The sequence below is a fragment of the Pempheris klunzingeri genome, chromosome 20, assembly GCF_042242105.1.
Source record: "Pempheris klunzingeri isolate RE-2024b chromosome 20, fPemKlu1.hap1, whole genome shotgun sequence".
Lineage (NCBI taxonomy): Eukaryota > Metazoa > Chordata > Actinopteri > Acropomatiformes > Pempheridae > Pempheris > Pempheris klunzingeri.
The window spans coordinates 10,659,386-10,683,229 of NC_092031.1; the positions used below are offsets into that span (position 1 = coordinate 10,659,386).

Sequence of the window (23,844 nt, forward strand, 5' to 3'; positions counted from 1 at the left end):
AAAATGCCCATCTAAATGTAGAGTAAATAGTAGAGGCATGAGTGCTATGTATGACCCCGGCCAAGTCCACTTCTTTTGCCTTTAACACCATACTAAATCTGGAAAAATACACTGTTGATGTAGTAGACTTTATGTCTGTTCAGTGGACATGCACAGTCTCTGGTGCTGATAAAAAATTGGGTCTTTTACCAGAAATGTGAGTCAGTGAATGTGCCGGAAAAGGAAAGAAAAAAAAGAGAAGCTATTAGTCTGAATGTGTTTAATCGTACTTTTTTTTTTTCTTTTTTCATTCTCATAATGTTTTTGAAAGTTTTGGCTTTAAGTTTGTCGCAGGAATGCAGGTCAATACAGTGTGTGCCTATATGTGTGTGTGTGTGTGTGTGTGTGTGTGTGTGTTTTTGTTCTTGGTGTCTCACCCTTTCCCTCGCTGGCTCCCTCGCTCTCAAAACGTGCAGGCTGGTATGTCTTCTTTCCCTCGGGATCACCCAGATCTGACAACAGCTAGGCCTACACCCCATGCAGGAAACCCATCCCACTGAGACAACTAGCTGGCCATGTACCATGTGTATGTTTGTGTGCCTGTAATGCCATGCCACGCTGCTGCCAGCCAGCACTTAATACAAACAGGACATTTTCTTAAGAGTGAACACAGATTCGAATGTACTTAAATATGAGAATTCACACCATAAGCGCTTGGTGGCCTTCATCTACCTACGTCCTGGCAATACAACGAAGCAGTGCAGAAGGACACTGCCACTGATGGTACATTTTCTCATTAAACTTGTATTGTACTCATCACCCACTCCGTCAACCATATTGATTTTGTCCAATTTTGTAATACCCAGCCCCGCTGAAGGCATTAGCGCCCACTTACAGCGCCAAAAAAATGTTGCCTTAATGGCTTTTCTCTGAAATTTGTGCTGGGAGAGCTCATCTGCAGGTTCACTCAAGGACAAAGAAACGAGCCAATTGTTTTGGATAAGTGTTTCCTTTTATGTCAGATGGATTTTGTTCCAGGAAGAGTGTGAACTGAAAGAGGAGGAGGCTTTCCTTTAAGGTCAAAACGTTCACCCTGTTAAAACTCTTCTCTTCTTTCTCCCTTGCCTCCAACCTTCTTATTCTCCATCTCCCCATTATTCTCCCCCTATATACCTACGTAGCTGTTTGTCTGGCTCTGAAGCTCTCTGTCTGGATGGATCCCCTTTTCTTCCTACCTGCTATGTGCCTCAGTGGTATTTCTCTCTATTACTTCTTTCTTTTCACGCTTTGATTTCTGTTCCGTCAAGAGGAAATTGCTTCCGATAATGACTGCAGCAGAGGAGCAGATGACAATGACCTCTGATTCAAATGTTATATAACAGCCTGAGAGGATGAAATTCTGCAATGGATGAAATGGAAGAGGAAAGGTCTAATGTCACTCTTTCATCTTAGTTATTCTGTTGATGCATACTTGAGGGCTGTTAAAGCGCTTTACACTGGATTTTACTGTTATTTTCTAAATGCAACTTTTATTTAAAGCCCCCGTAGCATGTGCAGACTTTTGCAAATAAATGACTTTTTTATCAATGACTTCAACAGATTACCAACTATGCGCAGGACAGAGAGGAACTCAACCTGATTCATCCTGCCAAAAAACTCCTGCTGTCTTGCCGTGGATGTGTGTGTCTCAGGGAGTCTTGTAGGCCATCGCACACTGTCAGCACCAGCTCAGTGTGTTGTTATCCTACTCATCCACCTCGGTTTGTAGCCATTTTCTTTTAATATGTTTTTTCTAGTCGTGTTAAATAACTACACCCATTTGGTCATGTGATTAAAAGATTGGCCTTGAGATGTTAAATTTGGTACATTTGTTTTGTTATTATGTTAATATGTTTGTTGTTTATTATTATCAGTTAAACATTTAGAAAATGAAGTAAAGGTAGCCGATAAATAATATCAAAGATGCTAGGCCTTAGGTAGATGCTAGAAGTGAGCAGACAGTTGAGTAGCCATTTCTTTCTGCCTTTACCGTGATGAAGCAATCATTAAATGTTCAGATTAAAGGCAAGCGTTGCTTTCTCGTTCCCACTTCTCTCTAGGTTCTATCGTGCTTGTGGCCAGAGGACGTCGGTGTGTTCCCTGCTCACTGGAGCCCTACTTGAGGCCACAGCCGCCCTCGGTGCCCGCACCACACTACCCTACCCTCTGCCTCAGGGCCCCAACAGCCACGCCGTGCTTAAAGGTGGGTGCTATACTTAAGCGTGGGTGTATTTATTGTTTAGTACAGTTTTGTTGTCTCATATATAAAATCTGTCTAAGCAGAGGCTCTGGGCAGACAGCCGGTATCTATTTGATTTTGAGGAGAAAAGGTTCTCACTATTCCCCTGTGGTTTACTGCTCCGCTCTTCCTCTCTGCTCTTTTCCCACATGGTTCCTCACCCACAGCGGGGCTTTGGGTCGGTATGAGCACGTCTGAAGTTGATCCCAGTGGTTGCCCTTTCCTTCTTACTTTCCTTTTTATTTCCTTTACTCTGCTGTCCTTTCTCTCTGCTCATAACACCCTCTCTCATGCATGTTGTATGTCACCCGTGTGTCTCTCTCTCTCTCTCTCTCTCTCTCACTTTTACTCTCCACATGACTTCATCATCCAACCAGTCGGGGTTGTCGGTCAGTTGCTCAGCTGGTTACGGTCTGTCTACCTTCTCTACAATGATGTTACGTATGACTTAAATGTAAGCCGATCCTGACATTAATTTCCACTGGCGCGGGGCCAGGGGACAGGCTGTCTCTGGCAAGATCAAGGAGACTCACACACACACACACACACACTTCACACACACACACAAACCTGAAGTTTCATATATGTTTTTTTGAGACTCATCATATTCATACTCATCAGAGAAATAGCAAAACTTTATTTTTTTGTTTACTTTTGAGAGACAAAAAACATTCACAGACACACACACATACACACACACACACACATATATACAGGCAGAGCGCATATCTTCAACATGACACCATGTTCTGTTCTAATGGGTGTTGCAGGAAACACACATAGCAGCTTAGAAGTCTTGGCAGGACTATGATTTCATAAGCGCTCACGCATACACACACACACACACACATACACACGGCATGATAGACTCCCTGTCTAACTTTCTCTGTCTCTGTAACCTAGTGCCAAAGCTACCCAGATACTGCACATGAACACATTACCTTCTAAGACTTAGACCCATTGCAGCATCTTTTCTGTTTTTAAAAGGTTATCTATTCCTGATTTGCCATTCACATCTGCCTTTGACACTCATTTGAATGAGAAAGCAGCATCCAAAGACACCAGTGTCCCTGACATGTACTGTAGTTTTGCTGTTTTGATTCCCTTGATAAACTAAAATGAGTGCTGAGTTGAAAAGAATCAAACAAAGGAGTAGAGTTTTATCTAAATAAATACTCGACCTTTCTACAAATTTCATTTGAAGTTGCGGTATAGCTTTTCGGAACGTTGTTTATAAAGCTAAATTAATTATCAGATGTCATAAAAGACACTTCATTATCCTGAGGCTTGGTGAAGGTCCAACTGAAGTTTCAAATTTGGATAGTGTTAGTGTAGTTTTTGCTCTCTTACCATTTAAGGTATTGTTCCTCTCTTCAGTGTTTCAACACAACAACCTGCTCTTATTCTGTCATGCTTTTGTAATAAAGCAGTCTCTCAATCTAACTCGTTTGAGTGAGTTTAAAATGAAGATAGTTTTTAATCTAACAGAACATAAAACCCCTAAAACTTGGCAGCATTCTTAGAATATCAGTGTAAATGGTAAATACAGTAAAGTACGCTTACATAGCGCTTTTCTACAGATAAAGTCTCCAGGATGTTCCTTGTGCCTGCTCAGTATAGAGACATATCATGAATTTTCGGTTCAGTTTTTACCAGCTTGGGCTAGTTTCTCATACAGAATCTAAGTATGTATTTGCCACATCAAACTGACCAGGTTTGAAACAGACATGGGACTTTAGAAACACCACCAATCAACCACCTTAAATCTGTTGAAGTGGTCCACCACCTCTGGAAATCAAAGGGTTTTTTTTTGTCCTCTCTGGTGAGGAGGGGTCAGCTTTGTGTCACCTCCATAGAAAAGCTTCTGTGTTCTCTCCCCATACATTTCCTCTCCTCCTTTCTTTTTGCCTTTGTCCTCGCAAAGTGAAAATGCACCTGCCTTACAAAGGAAAAGAGTGAAACCTTTATTTTTTTCCTTCCTCCTCTTACTTTCTCTCTGTATCTCAATCCGAGAGCCAGAACGTGTCCCCACTGTTCTTGCTGATATTTTTGTACGACTGTTCCTGTAATTTTGATCTTAGTTGAAAGTTATCGTCATCATCATCAGCTTTGCATTGTAAAGAAATCCTTTATTCTCTGATATTCTTGTCTGTATGCTGGATTGCAATTGCACATCACAGGTAAAATTTCAGATGGATTTGTGTGTTAAGGTCATAGTATTGAATAATACTTCACATGAAAAATGTTACCTTTGGCAAATGCTCTTCACGGTGTGTCGTATTTTATATTTATGGAGTATGTAGTTAGCAGTTTGACAGAAAGGATCTCGCTATCACAAGATACAGATCTCGTAATTATGTCTTGACATGCAAAGTAAAGAGATATAGAGGCCATGATTATGAGAAAACATCCTCAATTGTTGTACTTGGTGAATGCAGCGCTTGTGTATTCCTACTCCTATCCTGTCCTAATAAGGTATAAATTCTAGATACAGTATAGCGTTAGCAAAACTAGGGCTGAAAGAATAATTCAGTGAACTTGCTCAGTGGCTCTGGCCCAAATGCTTTCAAGGATTACCAGGATAATCACTTGGCCAACCTTGGTTTATTCTTAGGGTTTTAATGTGAGTGGTGAGAGGTGGAATGTTTTTCTAGACCTCCTCTTCGTGCCACATCCACTGTAATGATCTGAAAGCATTTCGCTGGTTCCTCTGATGCATGTGAATGATTTATGTTTTTCTGTAGCATAGCGATCATTTGGTTTTTGGTAGCAGGTCAGGAGGAACGTTTTGCAGATGGTAAATGGCATTTTGCAGGTTGAGTTGGCACATGTCTGGGTCAGTATGACAGGCTTTTGTTGTGAGGGTAAACTGACACCCATAAAGACAAATACTGGTGTTGGGGAAAAAATGTCAACTGGCTAAGACAAGGGTAAGTTCAAGGTGGCGTGTGTTCCACTTAAACACGGGTGTAGAGACACAGAGAAATAGAGAGGACATAAATCTTGGCTGAGCATGTAAATAATTAGAAGCAGTTGTTTTAGTTTCGTTGAGTTTGTCTTTGTGAAACGATTGAAGTCTGATGGCCGCCCAGTCCATGTCAGCCCAATCACTGTTGATGATTGAGGCTTTGGCAGCAGTTTTCACCAAAGCGCAATATGTGTGAAATATATATGTTTTAAGGATGTTTTGTGTTGGCATGGGGAGGTCTATTTAACTGACTGTGTTTCTGTTTGAATCCGCTTCTGTTTTAGCATGTGTAAATGTGTTTGTTCATATATCTATACATATACATCATCATTTAATGTCACCACTGGCCATTAGACAGACAAGCAGTAAAGTTTGCACCACAAAGCGATTAGTTTGACAAAAAAAAAATCAAATATGGTGAAAAAATGCTTCGCATTCTCATGTTTCAAATACTCAAATAAGAGAAGTTGCTGCCTTTGGAAGACATCACTTTTGTCAATCATAGATGAATCCATAATAACATAATCATTGGTTGCCTGCCTAGAAGAAAGTCAAACAAAATATTAATTTGTTCACTCATTGGGTTAACTATCATATCCGCACTGCAAGGTTGAAAGACAAACAAAATTACAAGCTGACAAAATTGACAATGACATTTATAAAAAAAAGATAGAAAAACAAAAAAAAAACCTATTATAATGAACAGTTATAAGCAGCACATCAAATTGAAGAGTATAGCCACTAACAACACCAAGCAAAACAATTACAACATGGTAATTTAACAAAACAGAGAGTTCACATAATAACCAGCTCTGATAGGAGAGCTAATCACAGCTCAAGCCACGGCAAAAACATTAACAAAATGAGTCAAATGATACATTTCAGCGTAAAATATTTGTGTCTCCTCTCTGTTGCTTCCTTCATTGGCACAGTATACGCAGTTGTAGTTATTTACGTACAAAGAAAAACTGTACTGAAAACCACTGGGATTTGGCCATATTCATGTGAACTATAAATGGGAGTGGTTTAAGTGCTTTTCTGACCTTGTTTCCTTTATAGCACTATTTGCTGTACTGCTAAAAAGGAAGTAGGCAGCTCAGTCATAGGCTGCCATCTTTCTAGCTCAATATTGGTGTTTCTCTTTCTTCCTCTCAGTTGTCATTGTATATTGTGTTGCCCCTGCCAGCTTTTAAGACCCATTGACAGCAGATGTGGTGGGGAATCAAACTGGAGGGAAGTCTCAAGGATCTCAAGAGCATATATTGTTAACATGCTAAAAATACATTGTTTGACTGGACTATGATTTTTTTCCACTTGTGAATTACCACATTTTTCCAGTATATACTGTACAACTGTACTGTGTATATGCATGAACTCTGGTGAAATCAAATGGATGGAAGTTTTGTTTTGTAACACGTTCTCTAAATGTAATGATACTGTAGCTAGCATCTAGCACTTAGCATGAAGCTCACTGCAGAAAATGTAACTGAAACTGTTACTTTCAATTGTGTAATACTTTCATGTACATGCTGAGTAACAAACATAGGGGAACTTGCTTTATCCAACTTGCATTTAAATATATACAATATACAATCATTGTAGGCCTGCCACTAACAATTATTTTCAGTGTTGCTTAATCTTTTAATTCTACTCTAGATTAATTGTCTAGCACATGTCTATATTGTGCCCGTACACCTCACTGTGACTTTACTTCTAATATAATGGGAAATGTTATCTGGTTTTCCAAAAATATAGAATTTATGGCATTTTTTATTCAATAATTCTGTGTAAAACAACTTGTTTCTATAGTTTCTATATTATGGCAGTGTGTGTTTGTGCAGTGGGATTGTGTGGCTGCTCTAACTCTAGCGCATGGCTGTGAACTATGTATGGTGAAGGGTGGGCGGGAGACACAGGGAGAGAGAGAGAGAGGGAGAGGGAGAGAAGAATAGTGAGTGTCGTCTAAAGAGAGATTAAGGACTGTTCGCTGACAAGGGAGGGGAGAGAAGGCAGGTGAGGGAAGAAAGAGCAATACAAACATCAAGATCAGTGTGAGTTAGAGGGAGTTTAAGGTAGGAAGGGAGTGAGGGAGAGAGAAATAGAGAAGAGAGGGAGAGAGAGGGAGAGAGCAGCTGCAGGAGAGACTGGACGCGACAGGCTCAAATGTGGACAAGTGTACCTCGGCCACCCCGGCACTGAACTGTCAGCGTGACCAGCTGTATCTAGCAACCATGAAGCACTCTAACAGAATGGACTTCAAACTGATCAGTGAGTAGAGGAAATGTGAGTTGCAGAGCGATTGCTGGTGTCTTCACACCGCTGAGTGAAATTGTAACTTTATTGTTAATGGTTTTGAATGACAGAGTAGTTTATTAAGTAAGCCTTTCTGAAATAGGAACTACTGTATGTTCTCTACTGTGGCCAGCACTTAGTTGTTATGCGTATGAGAACTCAGGGGGTACCTGAGCCGTTTGTTTACATGGTAATCAGGAAATCTGATTATAATAGCAAGCGATTTGCTCAGCTGCATGTTGGGTATAAGACATGACATATCAGTGAGATTAAAATCAGATCTGGTGATATCTTACAAATCTTTGCATAGGTTTCAGACTATAAAATGTCCACCGGTTATAGGTATTGATAGTCAGATTCTCACTTGATTACTGAAGTTTCATTAGTAGTCATTTTAAAAACTGCAGAATCAATGTCTTGTATCTGTTTTTCTCTGTCTGATTGGTGCCAAATGCAGGCTAACGGTTTCAGCACACATCTTAAATGTCTTGACAGGACTTGTGGTCTTTTGTGGTTGAGTTCTACCTTTTGCATCCTCTTACATTCTGTGTTTCAATTTATGTTTTACTGAATCAGTTTTTTTAGTGGGAAGTTTTTTATGTTGCTCTCCTTACTGGCGAGTAAACTCACACCTCAAAGAGTGTGACTCAGGAGTTTTTCTGTGAGGGTCAGCTGCACCAGCATGCTCTTATGTGCCTCGTTATTCGTTTTTTGCTTATTTCTGTTTCCTTTATATTTTACATACTGGATTGCAAGATTTATTCACTCAAAAGACATTTTCCACCAGCTCACTGTGATTGTAACTAGGATAAACTACATGGGGCAGTAACATTGGAATTGAATTTAAAACCTTAACATTTGATTTGATGGGTGATTGAGGTACAACCTTCATACCAGAAACCTGACAGAGTGACAGACAAGAATTGTTGGGTCTCTGGGTCTATTCAATGTGAAGTTACCCAAAGAATGAATGTCATATGGGGCTATGGATATGTTAAGACTGCAAGGATATAGTAAAACCTTACAGTAAAAAACAAAACCACCAAAATTACCCATCTGATTTGTATGAACTCACTGTGAAGTTACACGGAGAAAAAGTTTAAAGGTTTCTTTTCTGCAAACTGAATGGGCCTCATTCACAGAACAGTTTGACCTGATGCCTCTTTATAAAAAATCTCAAAATGTACTTTCATGTGCCTGAAGTATGTGATGTGTTTGATGTTTTATTTGAATCTTTGGTTTCATAACAAGCAGCCTTTCGCTTAATCAGTTTGATATTTTTATCCTGGTTTTTGTCGTAGTCCTTGTCACCAATGAAGAAAGGTCAGAAGAACCTAAATGTCATATTTACGTCTACACGTGGTTCCCTGTGTGCATGCCGTGTGCTCATCCGACCCAACAGGGAAACTCCCCATGATAAGTCAGTGTTGTCAGCCGTCAGACAGATCAATGTTTATTGCTTCTGCTGCTGCTATTTGGCTGGATCTGTGTATTTGCCTGTGTCTGTGTATTAGTAGTACTTAGACTATTTATTTATTTTGCTTATGTTTGCTGCTGTGCATGTGTTAGTTTGTGTACTATTTGTTGATTTTTACTCACACAATTGCGTACAGGACCGTACTTGTATGTACTCTCATGTGAATGTGTGTGCATGCCAGTCAGGACTGCGTAGGTCAAGATGTTATTCTATTATTTACTGCATGCTATTTATGCCTTGGAATCAAAGCGAGGCACTATCTTTCTGCTGTGGTCTAAAGGGAAACGGTCTGATGCTGCTGTGTTGTTGGAGTAATTATATTGTCCGAATATGGCAGATTTTAAAGGGACATTTTTAAGGTGTATCTCCTGAATATTTTATGACTTTGATTTTATTTAGAAACCGAGTTACACTTGTGGTGATGCTTATACTGCTACACTACAGTAGATCAGATTTCGGATGTTATTATTGTGGTGAGGGACAGTTTAATCCACATTTGTGGACATGGGTGACTCTTCCACTCAAACCCAGAAAGCAAAAAAAGATTGTCGATGTTTTGAATACAAAAGATTTTCAGTGTAAGATGATAATTATAGATTTACACTAAAGGCTAATTTATTAACAGTCCTTTGACTAGGGCTGTTTATGCTGCACCTGTTTGACTGCCCTACATACTCCATGGGGAGAAGTTGTCATCAGCTCTAAACGTGTTTGAGAGAACAGCTCACATATGTGTGTACTTGACTGGCAAAGAAAGATGGCAGGGTCTGTGTTCAAGGTTTCTGTCCTTGAACAAAACAAATCTGAAAGCAGCGTCAGGATAAGATTTCACCTATTTCCTATGATATTAATAAGTCATAAGTACAGTATAAATGATTTAGCTATTGGCTGGCTTTAGATAATTCTAAATGCACATAATTTTTGGATGTATGATGATAGATAAAGGGGCGGTGATGTCAGATATGTGGTCAAAGAATCCGATCATGACGGTGTTTTTCAGGCCTGAAGTTCATTTATTTAAACAACATACATATAGGTGTGGTTTTATGAATTGCACTGATGCAAAAATCTGTTTACAGGCTGTAGTTTAAGTTCCAAATCTTAACATGCATATTGTCTTATTCTAAATGAATAATGAATTATTTTCATTTTGATCAGACATCACACTCGACTCTAAAATGCTGTTTTTGCTACATCTACTGAACACGCACACACCTACGCAAACAAAACACACACACTTCTCACTCACCTGTATTTCCTGGCTCTCTTAATGGCATGCTATTTCTTAAAACATAAATGTCGTGAAAATGGTTAAAAAGGATGTTCAGCTAATCTACTCCATCCACCGCTGCATTCACCAAAGGTTCCATTATGTTCGCACACACACGCACATTTGCATGCCATACACACTCACACATACACACATGCATGCACACCCACAGGGTGATGATGAAACCTATGCATAAAAATCATGGGGACATCATGGTAAATTAGTCCAGGGTCTCACAGTAGAAGTGCTGCATACTTCATATCTCTATCTATATAATAAGTATATCAGTGTTCCTCACTCTAGTGTTTATTATCTCAGAGGCCTAAATCTCATGGGTCCCCAACAGATTATATTAGATACACTTATCACCATCAGTGCGATCCAAGATCTCGTTCCATCCAGTCTTCGGTCACAGTGTTTATTTATTATAGCTAGCTGCTGTCATTACTAATATTGGACAGTTTGCATGAGGCTTTGCAGGCAGAAGTTGAGGACATTATGAATACTGCACGATAAAGCAATCACTGAATTGTTTAACAATTTTTCTAATGATTTTTATCTGTTTATTCTAATTTGGGACCCATTGCTTCGACACTAAACCGTGGTTTACGACAATGTAGGTCTCAGCTTTCAGAATCACAAAATGATGCCTCTCTCATATCTTATGGTGTGGAGTTTTCTTTTTTTCTGCGTTCATGCACATTGGCTTTTAATTAATTCTTTAGAATTTCTTAAGACCTTTTTGTCACTGCCTGGTCTGCCTGTGGGTTTCCTTGTTTGAAGGCTGAATAAATGAATGATTGAGGCCTCTGCATGGTTATGAAATTCATATCACCGGCTTGATGGTGTCTCCATTTCCACTTCAGAAGCCTAGCATTTAAAAACAGGTCTGGGATAGAGATGAAGAGCTATTGGTTATATGCTTCTGAGATTGAAGATCTTGTAGTTAAACTGCACGAAAACCTTTGTTTGTTTCTAATAAGATTAAAACCCACAAGTTATGTCTCGTATTCTTCCACTGTTTTTAACGCAATGAAATAATCTACACAGAGTAGTAGTAGTAGTAGTAGTAGTAAAGTAAAAGTACCAGTGTTTTATGGAAAGCCAAGGAGCAAATACGAAGGTTATTTTATAGCGTGTATGCATGCCTGTGCAATGCAACAGCGAAGAAGAGAGGAACTGACACAGATGTAGTGAACCAGATGAAAATTTACATCTTGATGGTATTATGTGTACTGTAGGCTACTGCATTTTTCTTTATATATGTGATTGTTTTATATGTTGCAGCTGTTTTCTACCATAGCCCCTGTGTGGAATGACATGTTGAGGAGGTGCAGTATTCATGCATAGTGTTTTGCTGTTGCAGTGATAATTTTGTCTAGCATGCAACTTTCCTTACATGCTTTATACTCCCAGGACATTAGGCTCTCTGACACACATTTCCCTTCTTTAATTGTTTTTATTCTGTTTTTCATTTAATACAAATATCTCTATGAAAAATGTGCTCCAGGTCTGGACTGTCTGAACCATCCTTCATAACCTGCAGTCTGTCGCTCTGTGGGACATTTAAAGGATTTAGTGGATTATGCTGTCTCTCTAACTGTGATGGATAGCTCACACCTGTTGCATAGTGTAAACTACAAAATTTCCACTTATTTCCACTACTTATCCTTTCCTTCCTCTCTATCTTATCTCTGTCCTATCCTATCTGTCTTCTGCTCTCATTCTCCGTTTCTCTTTCTCATATTTTTTTCATGCTTGTGCAAAGAATTTTTCACTGATCTTGTCTCTGTCCAAACAACCTTTTCCTGCTTTGTCCTTAACCTAGTCAAGTTTATTTCTTTTTACTTTCTTCTTTTTTCCCTTCCTTTCTCTCTTTTTTGTGTTCTCAACTGTCTCTTATACTCAGTCTGTCTATGTTCATACACACACACACACACACACATACACACACGCCGAGAGTTCATTGCAGAAGCTGTGAGGCCGGATCTACAAATCAAACTGTGTAAATAAGTGATTTTTTTTTTTCCTGCAGAGAAGTCACTGCTGTTGCCATGGCTACCTGTTGCACATCTCAGGAGTTACCAAGGACAACCTTTAAGTGTGTGTCTTCTTATGTGTATTCATACACTATTTTGTGTGTGTGCAGGAGGGGTGTAGGTAGGTTTCTATGTGTCTAATAGTTCACAATGACCAGACAGAGTCTGTCTAATTCCTGGTGTTCAATCTATCTCCTTGCCTTCATGGTATTGTACTATAAACATTGTGTAACTCCTGTGTTTCACACACTAACTGACTTCTCTGTCATACAGTGCAGATAAAATGAAAAATTAATGAAAGCTACAAATGCTTTATTCACATGAATATAATTTTAGAGCTGATAGCAAAATATGCTACCTGGCTGGCACTTCAGTTTCGTTATTACTGCCTGCTCACCGCAATGTCCCTGCCTCAATAGAAGGAACTTTTTAGGAGGCAGAAACCATGTTCCAGTGATTAAAATTTACATATCTGCGATCAAAATGCAGGTGAAATTCCTCAGAGTCCTTCAAATGATTCCTGGCAAAGCTCCTGCACTGGAAAGTTTATGTGGCACTCATCCCGACAATGTACAGTATGTCTACCTGGCAGCTCCAGCACCGGCAAAGAAACTGTCCATTAGTCCTTTGTTAGCACAGATGAGGACGGGTTTGCATATGTGTGTATGTGTGTGTGCGTATGTGTGTAAACAGACAGACTAATGGACCGGACTGAAATCCAAACACAGGAACTGGCAGGTGATCAATGCTGTTTACTTCTAGAGGGGGAAGTGTGCTGGCTCCTCTTGGCTGGTCGAGGAGTAGAGAGTGTGTGGTATGCAGGGACCGATGGCTCAGAAGACTTGAGATATTCAATTTAATCCTGAAACAGCGGTGCACATTTCATTGAGGCTTAAAGCTTTTACGGTGGAAGGAGGTGAAAGGAGTACTGAAGTAGATAATGTCTCATTTTAAAAGCCTCCTCTCCCCGAGTTCTGTTCTCCTTCCATTCCTTTACTTGTATAAGCAACAGCGGTCTCTGCTGTCATTGTGTAGTTGATACTAGTGAAGGCAACTGTTTCTCCCCTCTCTCTGTCCATTAACTTTCTCCATATTCTCTTCATCTCCTCACTCTGTTTTTATGTGTTCAACAGCCTTTTCCTCTTACTGTGTACAGAAAATATCAGCTAGATGGTGCAAAGCAGGATCAGTAATGTAAAACGTATGATGTCTCTCTTCTGTCTCTTGCTCCTCTTTATCCGTCCATCCAGAGCGTCAGCTGGCCAGCAGTATGAGCAGCAGCAGCTCTCTTCCTCCCAATGTCACTGGGATCAGTAAGGACCTGGCAGAGGTGCGCCACCTTGTTCAGTTCCCAGAGGAGATCGCCTGCATCCTCACCGAGCAAGAGCAGCAGCTCTACCAACGGGTGGGAGGAACTCACACTCCACACACAAACAAATATTTGGGTCAAAAAATGTTTATCGGTTTTAATGTTTTTATGTGCTGAGTGGATGTTACTGTATAACACAAGAGGCTTGATTCCACAAAGACAAATATTTATGTTGGTGGCTCAGTTAATGCGAGTGACGTTTTCTAAGCCAGGGGTCTAGCTGATGCTCACAAGCACAAAAATTTATAAAAATTAACACGTCAATGCTGATAAAATGTAGCGTTTTATTGTGTCAGATTGAGCTGGACAAATTATTTCTGATGGAAGATGGAAAAAGATGAGGAGAAACGATTAGACCAAAAATAGAGTTAATAGAAAATAGAGTTTGGTAATAATAATTCACCCAACTGGTCCTTCATTGCCGTGTCTGTGTGCAGGTCTTTCCCTTGGACTACCTCTGTTTCCTCACCCGAGACCTGGGCAGTCCCGAGTGTCAAGCCAAGCGCCACCCGAACCTCAAGGCGTCGCTGTCAGTGCCCGCCATGCCTACACAGAGTGCTCAGCGAAGCAACGCTGTGGAGGACCTGGTAGCACGCTTCAATGAGGTGAGGAATCTGCTCATATAAGATGTGTGTATGCTCTCTCATAAACATACATTCATACTCAAATGTGTGTGTGTTGAATTATAATGGAAAGAATACAATACCGTCATATCCTGATTGCAAAAATATCAATTTTGATGCAAAGGAACAAAGAAAAACAGCAAATCCGCACAGCTGCAACCTGCAAATACTTGACGTTTCGAAAAAAAGTGGTCAATTATCAAAACAGTTTTGATTAGTTAGCCCTTTTTCTGTTGTGACTTTTTGAAGTCAGTAGTTGTATTTCAGCTTTGTTGGCTGCGAGTCATTACTGTGTATCTCACAAGCTCAGTTTTTACTACATGATTTAAATCTGGATGAGATCACTGGAGAATCCGTGATACCAATCAGCAAACTATGTGCTGTTGTTTAATGGTGTGACTCCTTAATGCCTTAAAAAAAACTTTTTCAGTTATATAGAGTTGTTATTCGTGTTGAAAGAGGGCACTTCTCAACTATTGGGAAAAGATTGATAAAAGCAGTGCTCGTCCTGATTTGATGAGCGTGTTGAGTGCCCTTTAGTGACCTCCCCTTAATGACGTCATCAGTGATTGCTGGTTGACATGAATGTGAAGGGTTGAAAAGCATAGCAGGCCAGTAATTGTTTTCCTACAGCTGGGTTTGCCTTGTTGTATTTGCCGTGCGAGTCATATCAACTTATCAGCTCGTGATTGAAGCACACACTGCACACTCACAGTGGTGTAAGTTGGCTAAAGTTACTCTCCTGGGCCTGGTGTCTTTTATGGTGAGTGACTTGGAGAATAAACAATCACAGATGATGTCATCTTTAAGTTGCATGCTTTTCACATCAGCTGGTTTTCATTTAAGTCGGCAAGAGGAGAGACGCTCAAAAACATAGTTTCTCAAATGTGCATTGTAACCATATATGGGCACAACGCAACAAGAGTCAAATGACAACAGTGTGTAGACACTGATGGCACTGATGGCACTCTGAGAAGAAGATGAGGTACTGCTGTGTTTTGTCTTAGCTTCGACTGTATGCCATCGTTTGGATACTCCTTTGTGATTCCAGACACTGTTATAATACATATTTATATAAGAAATATGTTAAAGGATCCTGGAATTTTTGTTACATTATAGAGAATTCTGCTTTTATTCTGTAACAACTCCAACAGACCATTATTGGCACTGTTGCAAAGAAAATAAAGTATTTTGATGATTGATTAATTTATAAATGATTTTAAGCAAAAATTCATGCATTTCAGCTTCTCAAGAGATTTTTTTTTTTTTCATCTTTATAAAAAATTTAAATATTTGAGACATTTAAGACGTCGCCATGGGCTCTTGAACTTCTGAATCATGGCACTTTTTGCCTGGCTGGGGCCTTTCTGTGAGCATTTTCCCCCTGTGCTTGCGTGGGTTCTCTCTGGGTACCCTGGCTTCCTCCCACAGTCCAAAGACACGCAGGTTAGGTTAATTGATGACTCTAAATTGCCTATAAGTGTGAGTGTGAATGTGAACCTTGAAATGAATGAATGAATGAATTAAATTATACAGACCAAATAGTTATTCAATTTAGCGTGAAAATAATCATTAGTTAAAAAAAATAAATAAATAAACAATGCAGCTCTTACAATAACTAACTCTTTACTGTATTTTGGTCTCAAATTGACTTTTTTTAGGTATTTAATGTGGGAAATACACTTCAAGTATGCTTTTTAAATAAGCTATGCTCCAAAATGAGATAAAAATTACTAAATTACTGATCTGGTTACGAACTGTCCACACCACCCTTGACTGATATTTTTATGTTTCGGGGGCTTATGTCTCTCCTCACACTTCAAAGACAACATTTTGTAAATTTAAATATTTTTTTTTCCCTAAAGTATTTAATGATTTCAACCCCTGTTCTTTTTCAAGCCATGTATGGGAGTGAAAGATTATGCAGTTAAAAAGGATAGCACGGCAAGAGAAAATTTGGAGGCAGGGAAGGGTGAGCAATTTGGGCCCCTTTGTGTCTGTCCGGAGTGCTTAGTTTTGACAGGGGGAGTACAGTGTGTGCTCATGCGTTGAGTTTGTAATAGTTCTCTGTCAACCTTGGTTATGTAATTCATGTATCAAGGAGAAACTGACCCTCATAGTTCAACTAATAGCACAGATGGAGACAGACAGACAGATGGACACACGCAAACATCAAAGGGGTATCAGTTTGTGCCTAGCTCTGGCTCTGTGTGTGTGTGTGTGTGTGTGTGTTTGAAATCTAGTCAAGCTGCCATTGATAACACCTATGCTATGTATGTAAGGGAGACTGTTGTTTGAGGAAACTTTTTGCACGATGCTTGTGTGTCCTCGTCTCCTGTTTGCTCTTTTCTGCTCCTTTGCACCCTTTTACGCTTCGTCTATGCATAGCATTTCCTCACATCCCTCTCTATTATCTCTCACACACCACACTGAGTACACACTTTCGCTATCTGGAATATCAGAAGAGACGCCAACTCTGTACAACACCCTGATCTGTGATTCAAAAAGCTACTTTGCAGACCGTTAGAGTGGTTTACATGGTGACTGTAATTCAACCCAGCTGTTGACTAGAAGTGACTGATAGCTGATTTTCACACCAGGTGCACACATCCTGGCATGCACAGAGCAGAGAAGCAGCAGATAAGAGACTGAAGCCATATAGAATAAGCTCCTGCACAGATGAAGCATAATAGACGCTGCATCGTCACCAGCTCCAGCAGTGAATTTTCTCTCTCTTTGTTTCTTTGACAGAATTTCTGACCGTTGTTAATAAAACCAGCCAATGAAAAGGCAATTTTCTTAAAGGAAAGAATGATTTTAATATTTTTGTGTCAATGTGTGGAGAGTGGTTAATTCAAGTTATAGAGGATGATATTGAATTTTTTCTTTTTTTTTTACCGATACGCAGCAGAAAAGGTGTAACAAAGGTCCCAGAATGGAATTGAATGGGGGGATTGTGGTTATACAGTTAGTAATCTTAACCATTATACCTTTACTACACCGTTATATCCCATTTTTAGTATGGAGGGTCATGTTACACTAAAACCTTTGCGAGTTAAATGACACACTCTTCATGCTTTACTAATGAGAAAGTTTACTCAAATGATCAGTGCAAATAGAAGCTGACAAGTTCACATTTAATTCACATGTTTAGTTGATCTCTCTGCTAGGGACAGTAGCAACAGTGATTATGTAAGATGCTCCGCCATATTTGCTGTAGTTCTGATCATCAGCTTTAACATTTCCTCCCTTTGATATACTATTACATGGTGGTCAAGACAACAGTCTCACCACAAGGTTCATTTAATAGCTGTTCTGGAGCTTTTGCTCATAACACATGATCATCTTCAACTACAGTTCCATGATAAATAGGTGAGCTCCAACTGCTGATGAAGATGATGTGATATAATTGAGAGCTCCAAAACAACCACTAAATGGATGGTGAGATTGTTTTCAAGGATGTTTGAGTGACACTCAATTGCATAATACATTTTGCAGGATGTAAAGTCCGTGTTTGTTAAATCAGTGATAACAGTTAAGAGGAGACAGTTAAGTTTTACACTGTAACCCTCCCAACCCTCTGCCCTCAGCTTGCCTCTGCTTCCGTCACACAGGAATGCATAAACTACTGTGCTTTCACTCTTATTGGATAGGCAGAAAACATGATACTTAACAAACCATAACACTATTAACATAAGTGAGTCTGACAAACAAAATTTAGCATTTTTGGTTGCATGTGTTATGCAGGTTATCTGCACTTGTTTCTGAATTAATCCACTGAAAGATCAGAGGTGATATGGGGAAAAGAAGGGAATTTCAGAATGGAAACAAAAACTCCACCTGTGAAACTGAGTACATTGTTACATGTTTTCGAGTATGTGTGTGTGTGTGTGTGCGTGTGTGTGTGTGTGTGTGTGTGTGTGTGTGTGTGTGTGTGTGTGTGTGTGTGTGCGCGTGCGTTTTGTGGCTTTATTTAGTCCCTGTGAAGTCAGCCTGTGGTGGGCTTTACAGATCCTTACATAACCCAGTAATAGATCTCTGGGCCAGGGGGATGTTTTTACTGCCTGTTAGGGGGTTAGGGAGTTTCAGTCGTGTGTGCGTGTGCTTTTATGTGTGTGTGTGAAAGCATTCATGAGGCTCTAACGCATAGAGACACTAACGCGAGAGAGCAAGAAGCTGCCAGATTGAAATCTGATCTTTTCCTGTATTGTGAGTTAGTGTGTGTGTGTGTGTGTGTGTGTCATTCGCAGAGAATGTAAAAGGAAACTGACCGTGATACATATCTAGCTCTTCTTTTGAGGGCAGTGCAGAGAGAGATAGGAGTGCAGACTGAGCGCAGATAGGTATCTGATCTCATTTTTCAGTGTGTGTGTGTGTGTGTGTGTGTGTGGCCAGCTGGCATGGCTGTGTGCATATATTGCCACTTTCAACACAGCTTGCCATACCAGAATTTAAAAGAGGCGACATGGGCACCAGTCATACCACACACAATGAGAGTGTCAGCTGACCTTCACTTGGCTGTGGACCTTGTCTCCTGCTCGGTTTAACACACCTAATAACGGCCTTGTAGTAACACACTAGCACACTTACAAGCCATCTTGTGATTTGGCACATGAAGTCAACTTTCATGAGAATTGTCCAATAAGAAATTTTCTCTACTCACGAGATGCTTTATCATAAGAGACGGCTCATTTTGCCATGTTAAAAATAAATGATATATTTATTTTGAATATTAGAAATGGATGTAAAATATATTTTAATAACAGGTTAATGGTATGGCCTTTTTACCAGGTACGACTTGTCTGTGTGTCTTGGGTGACAAAGCTGGCAGAGAACAAGGCTGGAAGAGTATGTTTGTTCATCATCTTTAACATGATAGTAACTGTTAGTAATATTGTATGTATAACTCTGTATGAACAGGTGAGCTCATGGGTGACGTGGCTGATCCTGACAGCGGGGTCCATGGAGGAGAAGAGAGAAGTTTTCTCCTACCTGGTCCATGTCGCTAAATGCTGCTGGAACATGGGAAACTACAACGGTGTCATGGAGTTCCTGGCTGGACTCAGGTTTTAATTCACTCTCAGACACTGACTCAAATGTGCTCACATACTCTACACAGAGATATACAAGTTAGTTTTATATGTTTTTTGTTGACACATAATATCAGGTTTCACTAATTTACGTTTGAGACTTTCTTTGCCCTCCAGGTCCCGCAAGGTGCTTAAGATGTGGCAGTTTATGGACCAGTCAGACATCGAGACCATGAGAAGCCTCAAGGACGCCATGGCTCAGCACGAATCTTCTTCTGAGTACAAGAAGGTTGTGACCAGAGCTCTCAATATCCCAGGATGCAAGGTAGGTCGCTGTTTATTCAGGTGACCTTTGGTTATGGTCTAATTTGTTGTAAATTACCATTTTAAGTCAGTATCTATTTGTTTCATAACTATAACAGTTCATATTATTTCTGACTAATCTGACCACAGGAATTAGAATAATAAGTAAAATCCATAATGGGACGTGCTTTTCTCTTTCCTGGCCCTACACAATAGGTGGTGCCATTTTGTGGAGTTTTTCTGAAGGAGCTGAGTGACGCGTTGGATGGCACAGCAAGCATCATCAGCCTCAAATCACCTCCAGATAATACAGAGGACTCAATAGAGGTACAGCAAACACGCACAGGCGTTTACAAACACACCCTCGCATCTCAGAGAACTGATTCAAGCAGTAAGAATCAGACATCACGTCAGTGTAATTCATCCTACTTTGTTTTGTCTGTCCTCTCTCTAGTTTGTGTCTGACTACAGTGGCCAGCACAGCTTCATGTCACGGTCTGGTCCAGATGGTCTACACGTCCCAGAGAAAGAAGCAACTGTCAGCAACATTCTTCAGATAATCAGGTGCTTTAAAAACATGCTTTCCAAAAGTTAAGACTTTTAAGAGTTAAAATGTTTGACACGCAACAATCTTCTGTTCTTCACTTTGTGTCTGCTTCAATTCCCACTGTTTGCGCCACTTTCAGCCACTCACCATTTTCTTTTGATCTCCTCAGATCTTGTAATCGCAGTTTGGAAGCTGAGGATCCAGATGAGGCCAGCACCAGTCCCTCTTCTACTGGCCCATCACCTGCGTCCAGGAACAACTCCTTCAGGGACCGCTGCCGCAATCAGTTAGTACCCTTTATTTCCCTCTTTTTGTGTGACACATGAGCTTTTTTTTTTTTTTACAGTTCGTTTACCCCAAAGACAGAGACAAGCTAATGAGACATACAGTAGAGTATCAATTGGCACATTGCATGTGAACCAGTTCACTGACCAAGACACTGGGAAATTTGTGTATCAGTTGATCACGCACTGCAGTTTACTGGTGTTAAACTGCGCTTCTTCATTTTGGCTTCTTGTCTCAGTTTTTTTGTGTGTGGTGTACAGGCCAAGTCTTTCATCCTGAGTTATTCTCTGTAATATGGATTTAATATGGATTTGAGGTTACTATATACCCAGTCTCAGTTTGATTATCAATAAAAAAGATGTCTTATTACTTTACAAGCCTCTTAAGTGTGATGTTAAGGCACCCTTAAACTATTTAAAATTTTTAAGGCAGACTGGAGACATTGTATTGTTTGACCCTGTGACCCTTCCTGTCAAAGATTCTTTATTTTGTTTTAGTTTGTTCACAGATAATGACTCAGCCAAAGTAAAAGAAAATGGTCTGTTATATACAGATTTATATCAGAACTATGAATGCTGCCATGCTTTGAATGGTTGGCATGGCTGGTCCCTTACTCTGGAAGAAAAACACACTTCCTGTGCTTCATCACTAGTTCGTAGTAAGCACTTTTTGTACAGGCTTTTGTGGACAGGCTACCACGGAAGTCTCTCTTGGAAGAATAAAGACAGCTGCTATAAAATGGACTAATAGTAGTCTTACTGTTCTGGGTCATTCCAATATTCTTTCACAGCACAATTGTCTTTGATAAACACTGGCGAAAGATGATGGGTTTGCAAAATAACACATTCGCAAATTGTTATTGAGATGAGATGATGTTCACATAAACTCCTGTGTCAAGATAACAGGTTGCTTTCCTGTTAGAACAGGAAGGAGCAGAGCTCTGGTGTGTTTCAGCACGCTGGTGGCAGGTAGTTAATAGCCCAAACTGGAATTTAGTTGTTAGAAGTGTTGTTTGAAAACTCATTTCATTTCAATCTCGGCCTGTAGTGTTTGTATTACGGAAACCTGGGTTATCTTTCTGTGTTTCTGGACAGTTTTCTCTGACTCTGAGTTATTATTTCATGTTAGAACTCCAGATAACGACTCTGTTTCATTTTGGCAAATGGTATGATGTTCATTTGTCTGTAATGAGATGCAGATAAATATTATCTGTCTTCAGAGGTTGAGGAGTTCTTTTCCTGTGTTCCTGATCTTTCCCACTTGTATCCTCTTTTTGCTATATTTCTTCTTCCTTCTGTAGAAACCTCTCTGTCCGCTCTTTACTTACACACACTTTCCTCCCCCTCCTTTGTCCCTGTCTCCCACTCTAGTTCCCATTCATTTAGGACACCACCAGAATCGAACCGTGTCTTGTAAGTGGTTATAAGATTGTCAGGGGTTTGGACATTTAAGTTGGAGTTTGAGTAGAAGCTTGTTCAGTAGTCAAGGAATGTGCAATGACAAATGCATGATGCTTTTTTTGCTTATTTAACCTATGCACTACAGTACACAGCACATTTTTGTGCTGTCTATCTGTAGATGCAGGTCATTTCTTACTTTTGACTGGACTTCAGTGAATTTTCTAAATAACTGCTTTTGCTGCAGTAGTTGAAATTGAGTAGAAACTACTTGAAAAGTAGAAACTGGTGCATTTGCAGACTCCCTTGGAAATCAGTAATTTTGGTTTTAAAATGTTTCCTTTGCTCTTGGAACCCAACTTCTGCCCATCTTCAGATTCATGGTGGGGGATTTGTCGGATTCAGAGAGCGACTTGTCGTCTGAGCCAGCCGTGAAAGAGGTTGAGTTTCAGGGGACTGAGGAAACGCACAGAGCTTTCAGCCATGGCACCGAGCTCATTCCCTGGTGAGAAACACACACAAACACACACACACATACACACAGTTAGCACAACAAATACCTCACTTTTTGTATTTTCTTTTTCTAGGTACGTGTTGTCGCTACAGCCAGATGTTCACCAGTTTCTGCTGCAGGGTGCTACAGTCATCCACTACGACCAGGACAGCCACCTCACAGCTCGCTGTCTACTGCGACTGCAACCTGACAACGCAACACTCACCTGGGGTAAATATTTGTGTGTCCTTAAAAACATTTCTATATTATTTAAATGACGTGGGTATCTCTTCTGCTGAGAACTTGCCTTCATAAAAAATGTCAATAAAACTATTCAGTGTCACAAAAGCCTTGTTATCTGGTGTTTGTATCATTCAGTTGTTGTATTTCCTTAATATATATAATTTCCAGGAGCGAATCAATGTACAATCAATCCATGATTCAATGATTATTTACAATAAGTGCGGGATTTTGTTTAGGTGAGTCTGTAGAACTGCTAAGATTTACTTTTGCCATTGTTACATTTAAAGATGAGTATGTTTATATCTCAGGGAGACATTTCCTCTTTCATTATTACTTTTTAAACAAATGGAAAACAGGTCATGACAATGAAATATCATATTTCCTGTGTCCATCATTATGCTTTAAACATATTGTAAAAGGTTTTATCCACAGAAGATAAGCACCATGTCTTCACACGCACAGTTTAAACTGGTTGTAAAGTTGCTTAATTTCCTATGAGGTTGCTACATGTCAAACATATCGTTAACGTGTTGATTTGTGGCAGGTAAGCCTCAGAGCGGAGGGGCTTCCACCACAGAGACACCTCCTGGATTAGGACAGACCGTAGCGGTTGGACTAGCGGAAGGCCTTTTGGATGTGGGAGTGATCAAGGTTTGTTGAAAAAAAAAAAAACAATATTTATCTGGTATTTACACTGTGAAAAGACTAATCTTTAGCCTTTTAATCTAGTGTAGAAATTTGTGTTGCATTTGTTTTAACACAAGTAAAAAATGTCTACATGGATTTCTCAAACCTGCATTGGAAGAATATTAAGATTGCACTCATAACATTCAAAGCATTGTGTTTATTTGAATGTGCAGGCAGTGTTTCTGGGTCACCAGGGAGTCGATGTTCATGTTGTATGTTTGCAAAACAAGCTGAGCCAGATGACGGTAGAGGAGAACGGTCTCAGCCTCCTCTACGGTCTCAGTACCACTGACAACAGGTTAGTGCCCTTTCACTAACAGCACTATTCTTTGAAATCCACTGCTCATTGAAGACTAGTTCATTGTACATGTCTTTACGTAATGTATTAACCAATCCTCTGCCATTAGACTCCTGCACTTTGTGGCCCCCAACCACACGGCACAGATGCTCCATAAGGGCCTGTCAGAGTTGGTGAATGCAACCAGGAAATATAAGAAGTTTCCTGACCAAAGGTTGCAGTGGCTGAGGAGGCAGTATGTCAGTTTGTATCAGGTAAACTCTGAG

At 40.0% G+C, this 23,844-nt stretch overlaps 2 protein-coding genes across 2 annotated transcripts in view; one reads left to right on the forward strand and one right to left on the reverse strand.

Annotated features, from left to right (window-relative positions):
* Nucleotides 1-23,844, reverse strand: part of rbp4 (retinol binding protein 4, plasma) — a 178,763-nt gene that overhangs the window by 94,059 nt on the left and 60,860 nt on the right. The gene's annotated exons all lie outside the window — the stretch shown is intronic.
* The window catches only part of plce1 (phospholipase C, epsilon 1), a 63,249-nt gene that overhangs the window by 20,170 nt on the left and 19,235 nt on the right, over nucleotides 1-23,844 (forward strand). The window contains exons 6-20 of the mRNA XM_070852015.1: nucleotides 1,579-1,739; nucleotides 2,079-2,221; nucleotides 13,554-13,708; nucleotides 14,110-14,277; nucleotides 19,216-19,361; nucleotides 19,503-19,650; nucleotides 19,845-19,955; nucleotides 20,083-20,192; nucleotides 20,345-20,461; nucleotides 21,831-21,872; nucleotides 22,234-22,362; nucleotides 22,445-22,581; nucleotides 23,138-23,244; nucleotides 23,454-23,578; nucleotides 23,688-23,832. Coding sequence (XP_070708116.1) covers nucleotides 1,579-1,739; nucleotides 2,079-2,221; nucleotides 13,554-13,708; nucleotides 14,110-14,277; nucleotides 19,216-19,361; nucleotides 19,503-19,650; nucleotides 19,845-19,955; nucleotides 20,083-20,192; nucleotides 20,345-20,461; nucleotides 21,831-21,872; nucleotides 22,234-22,362; nucleotides 22,445-22,581; nucleotides 23,138-23,244; nucleotides 23,454-23,578; nucleotides 23,688-23,832 — 1,944 coding nt within the window. The remainder of the gene's footprint in view (nucleotides 1-1,578; nucleotides 1,740-2,078; nucleotides 2,222-13,553; nucleotides 13,709-14,109; nucleotides 14,278-19,215; nucleotides 19,362-19,502; nucleotides 19,651-19,844; nucleotides 19,956-20,082; nucleotides 20,193-20,344; nucleotides 20,462-21,830; nucleotides 21,873-22,233; nucleotides 22,363-22,444; nucleotides 22,582-23,137; nucleotides 23,245-23,453; nucleotides 23,579-23,687; nucleotides 23,833-23,844) is intronic.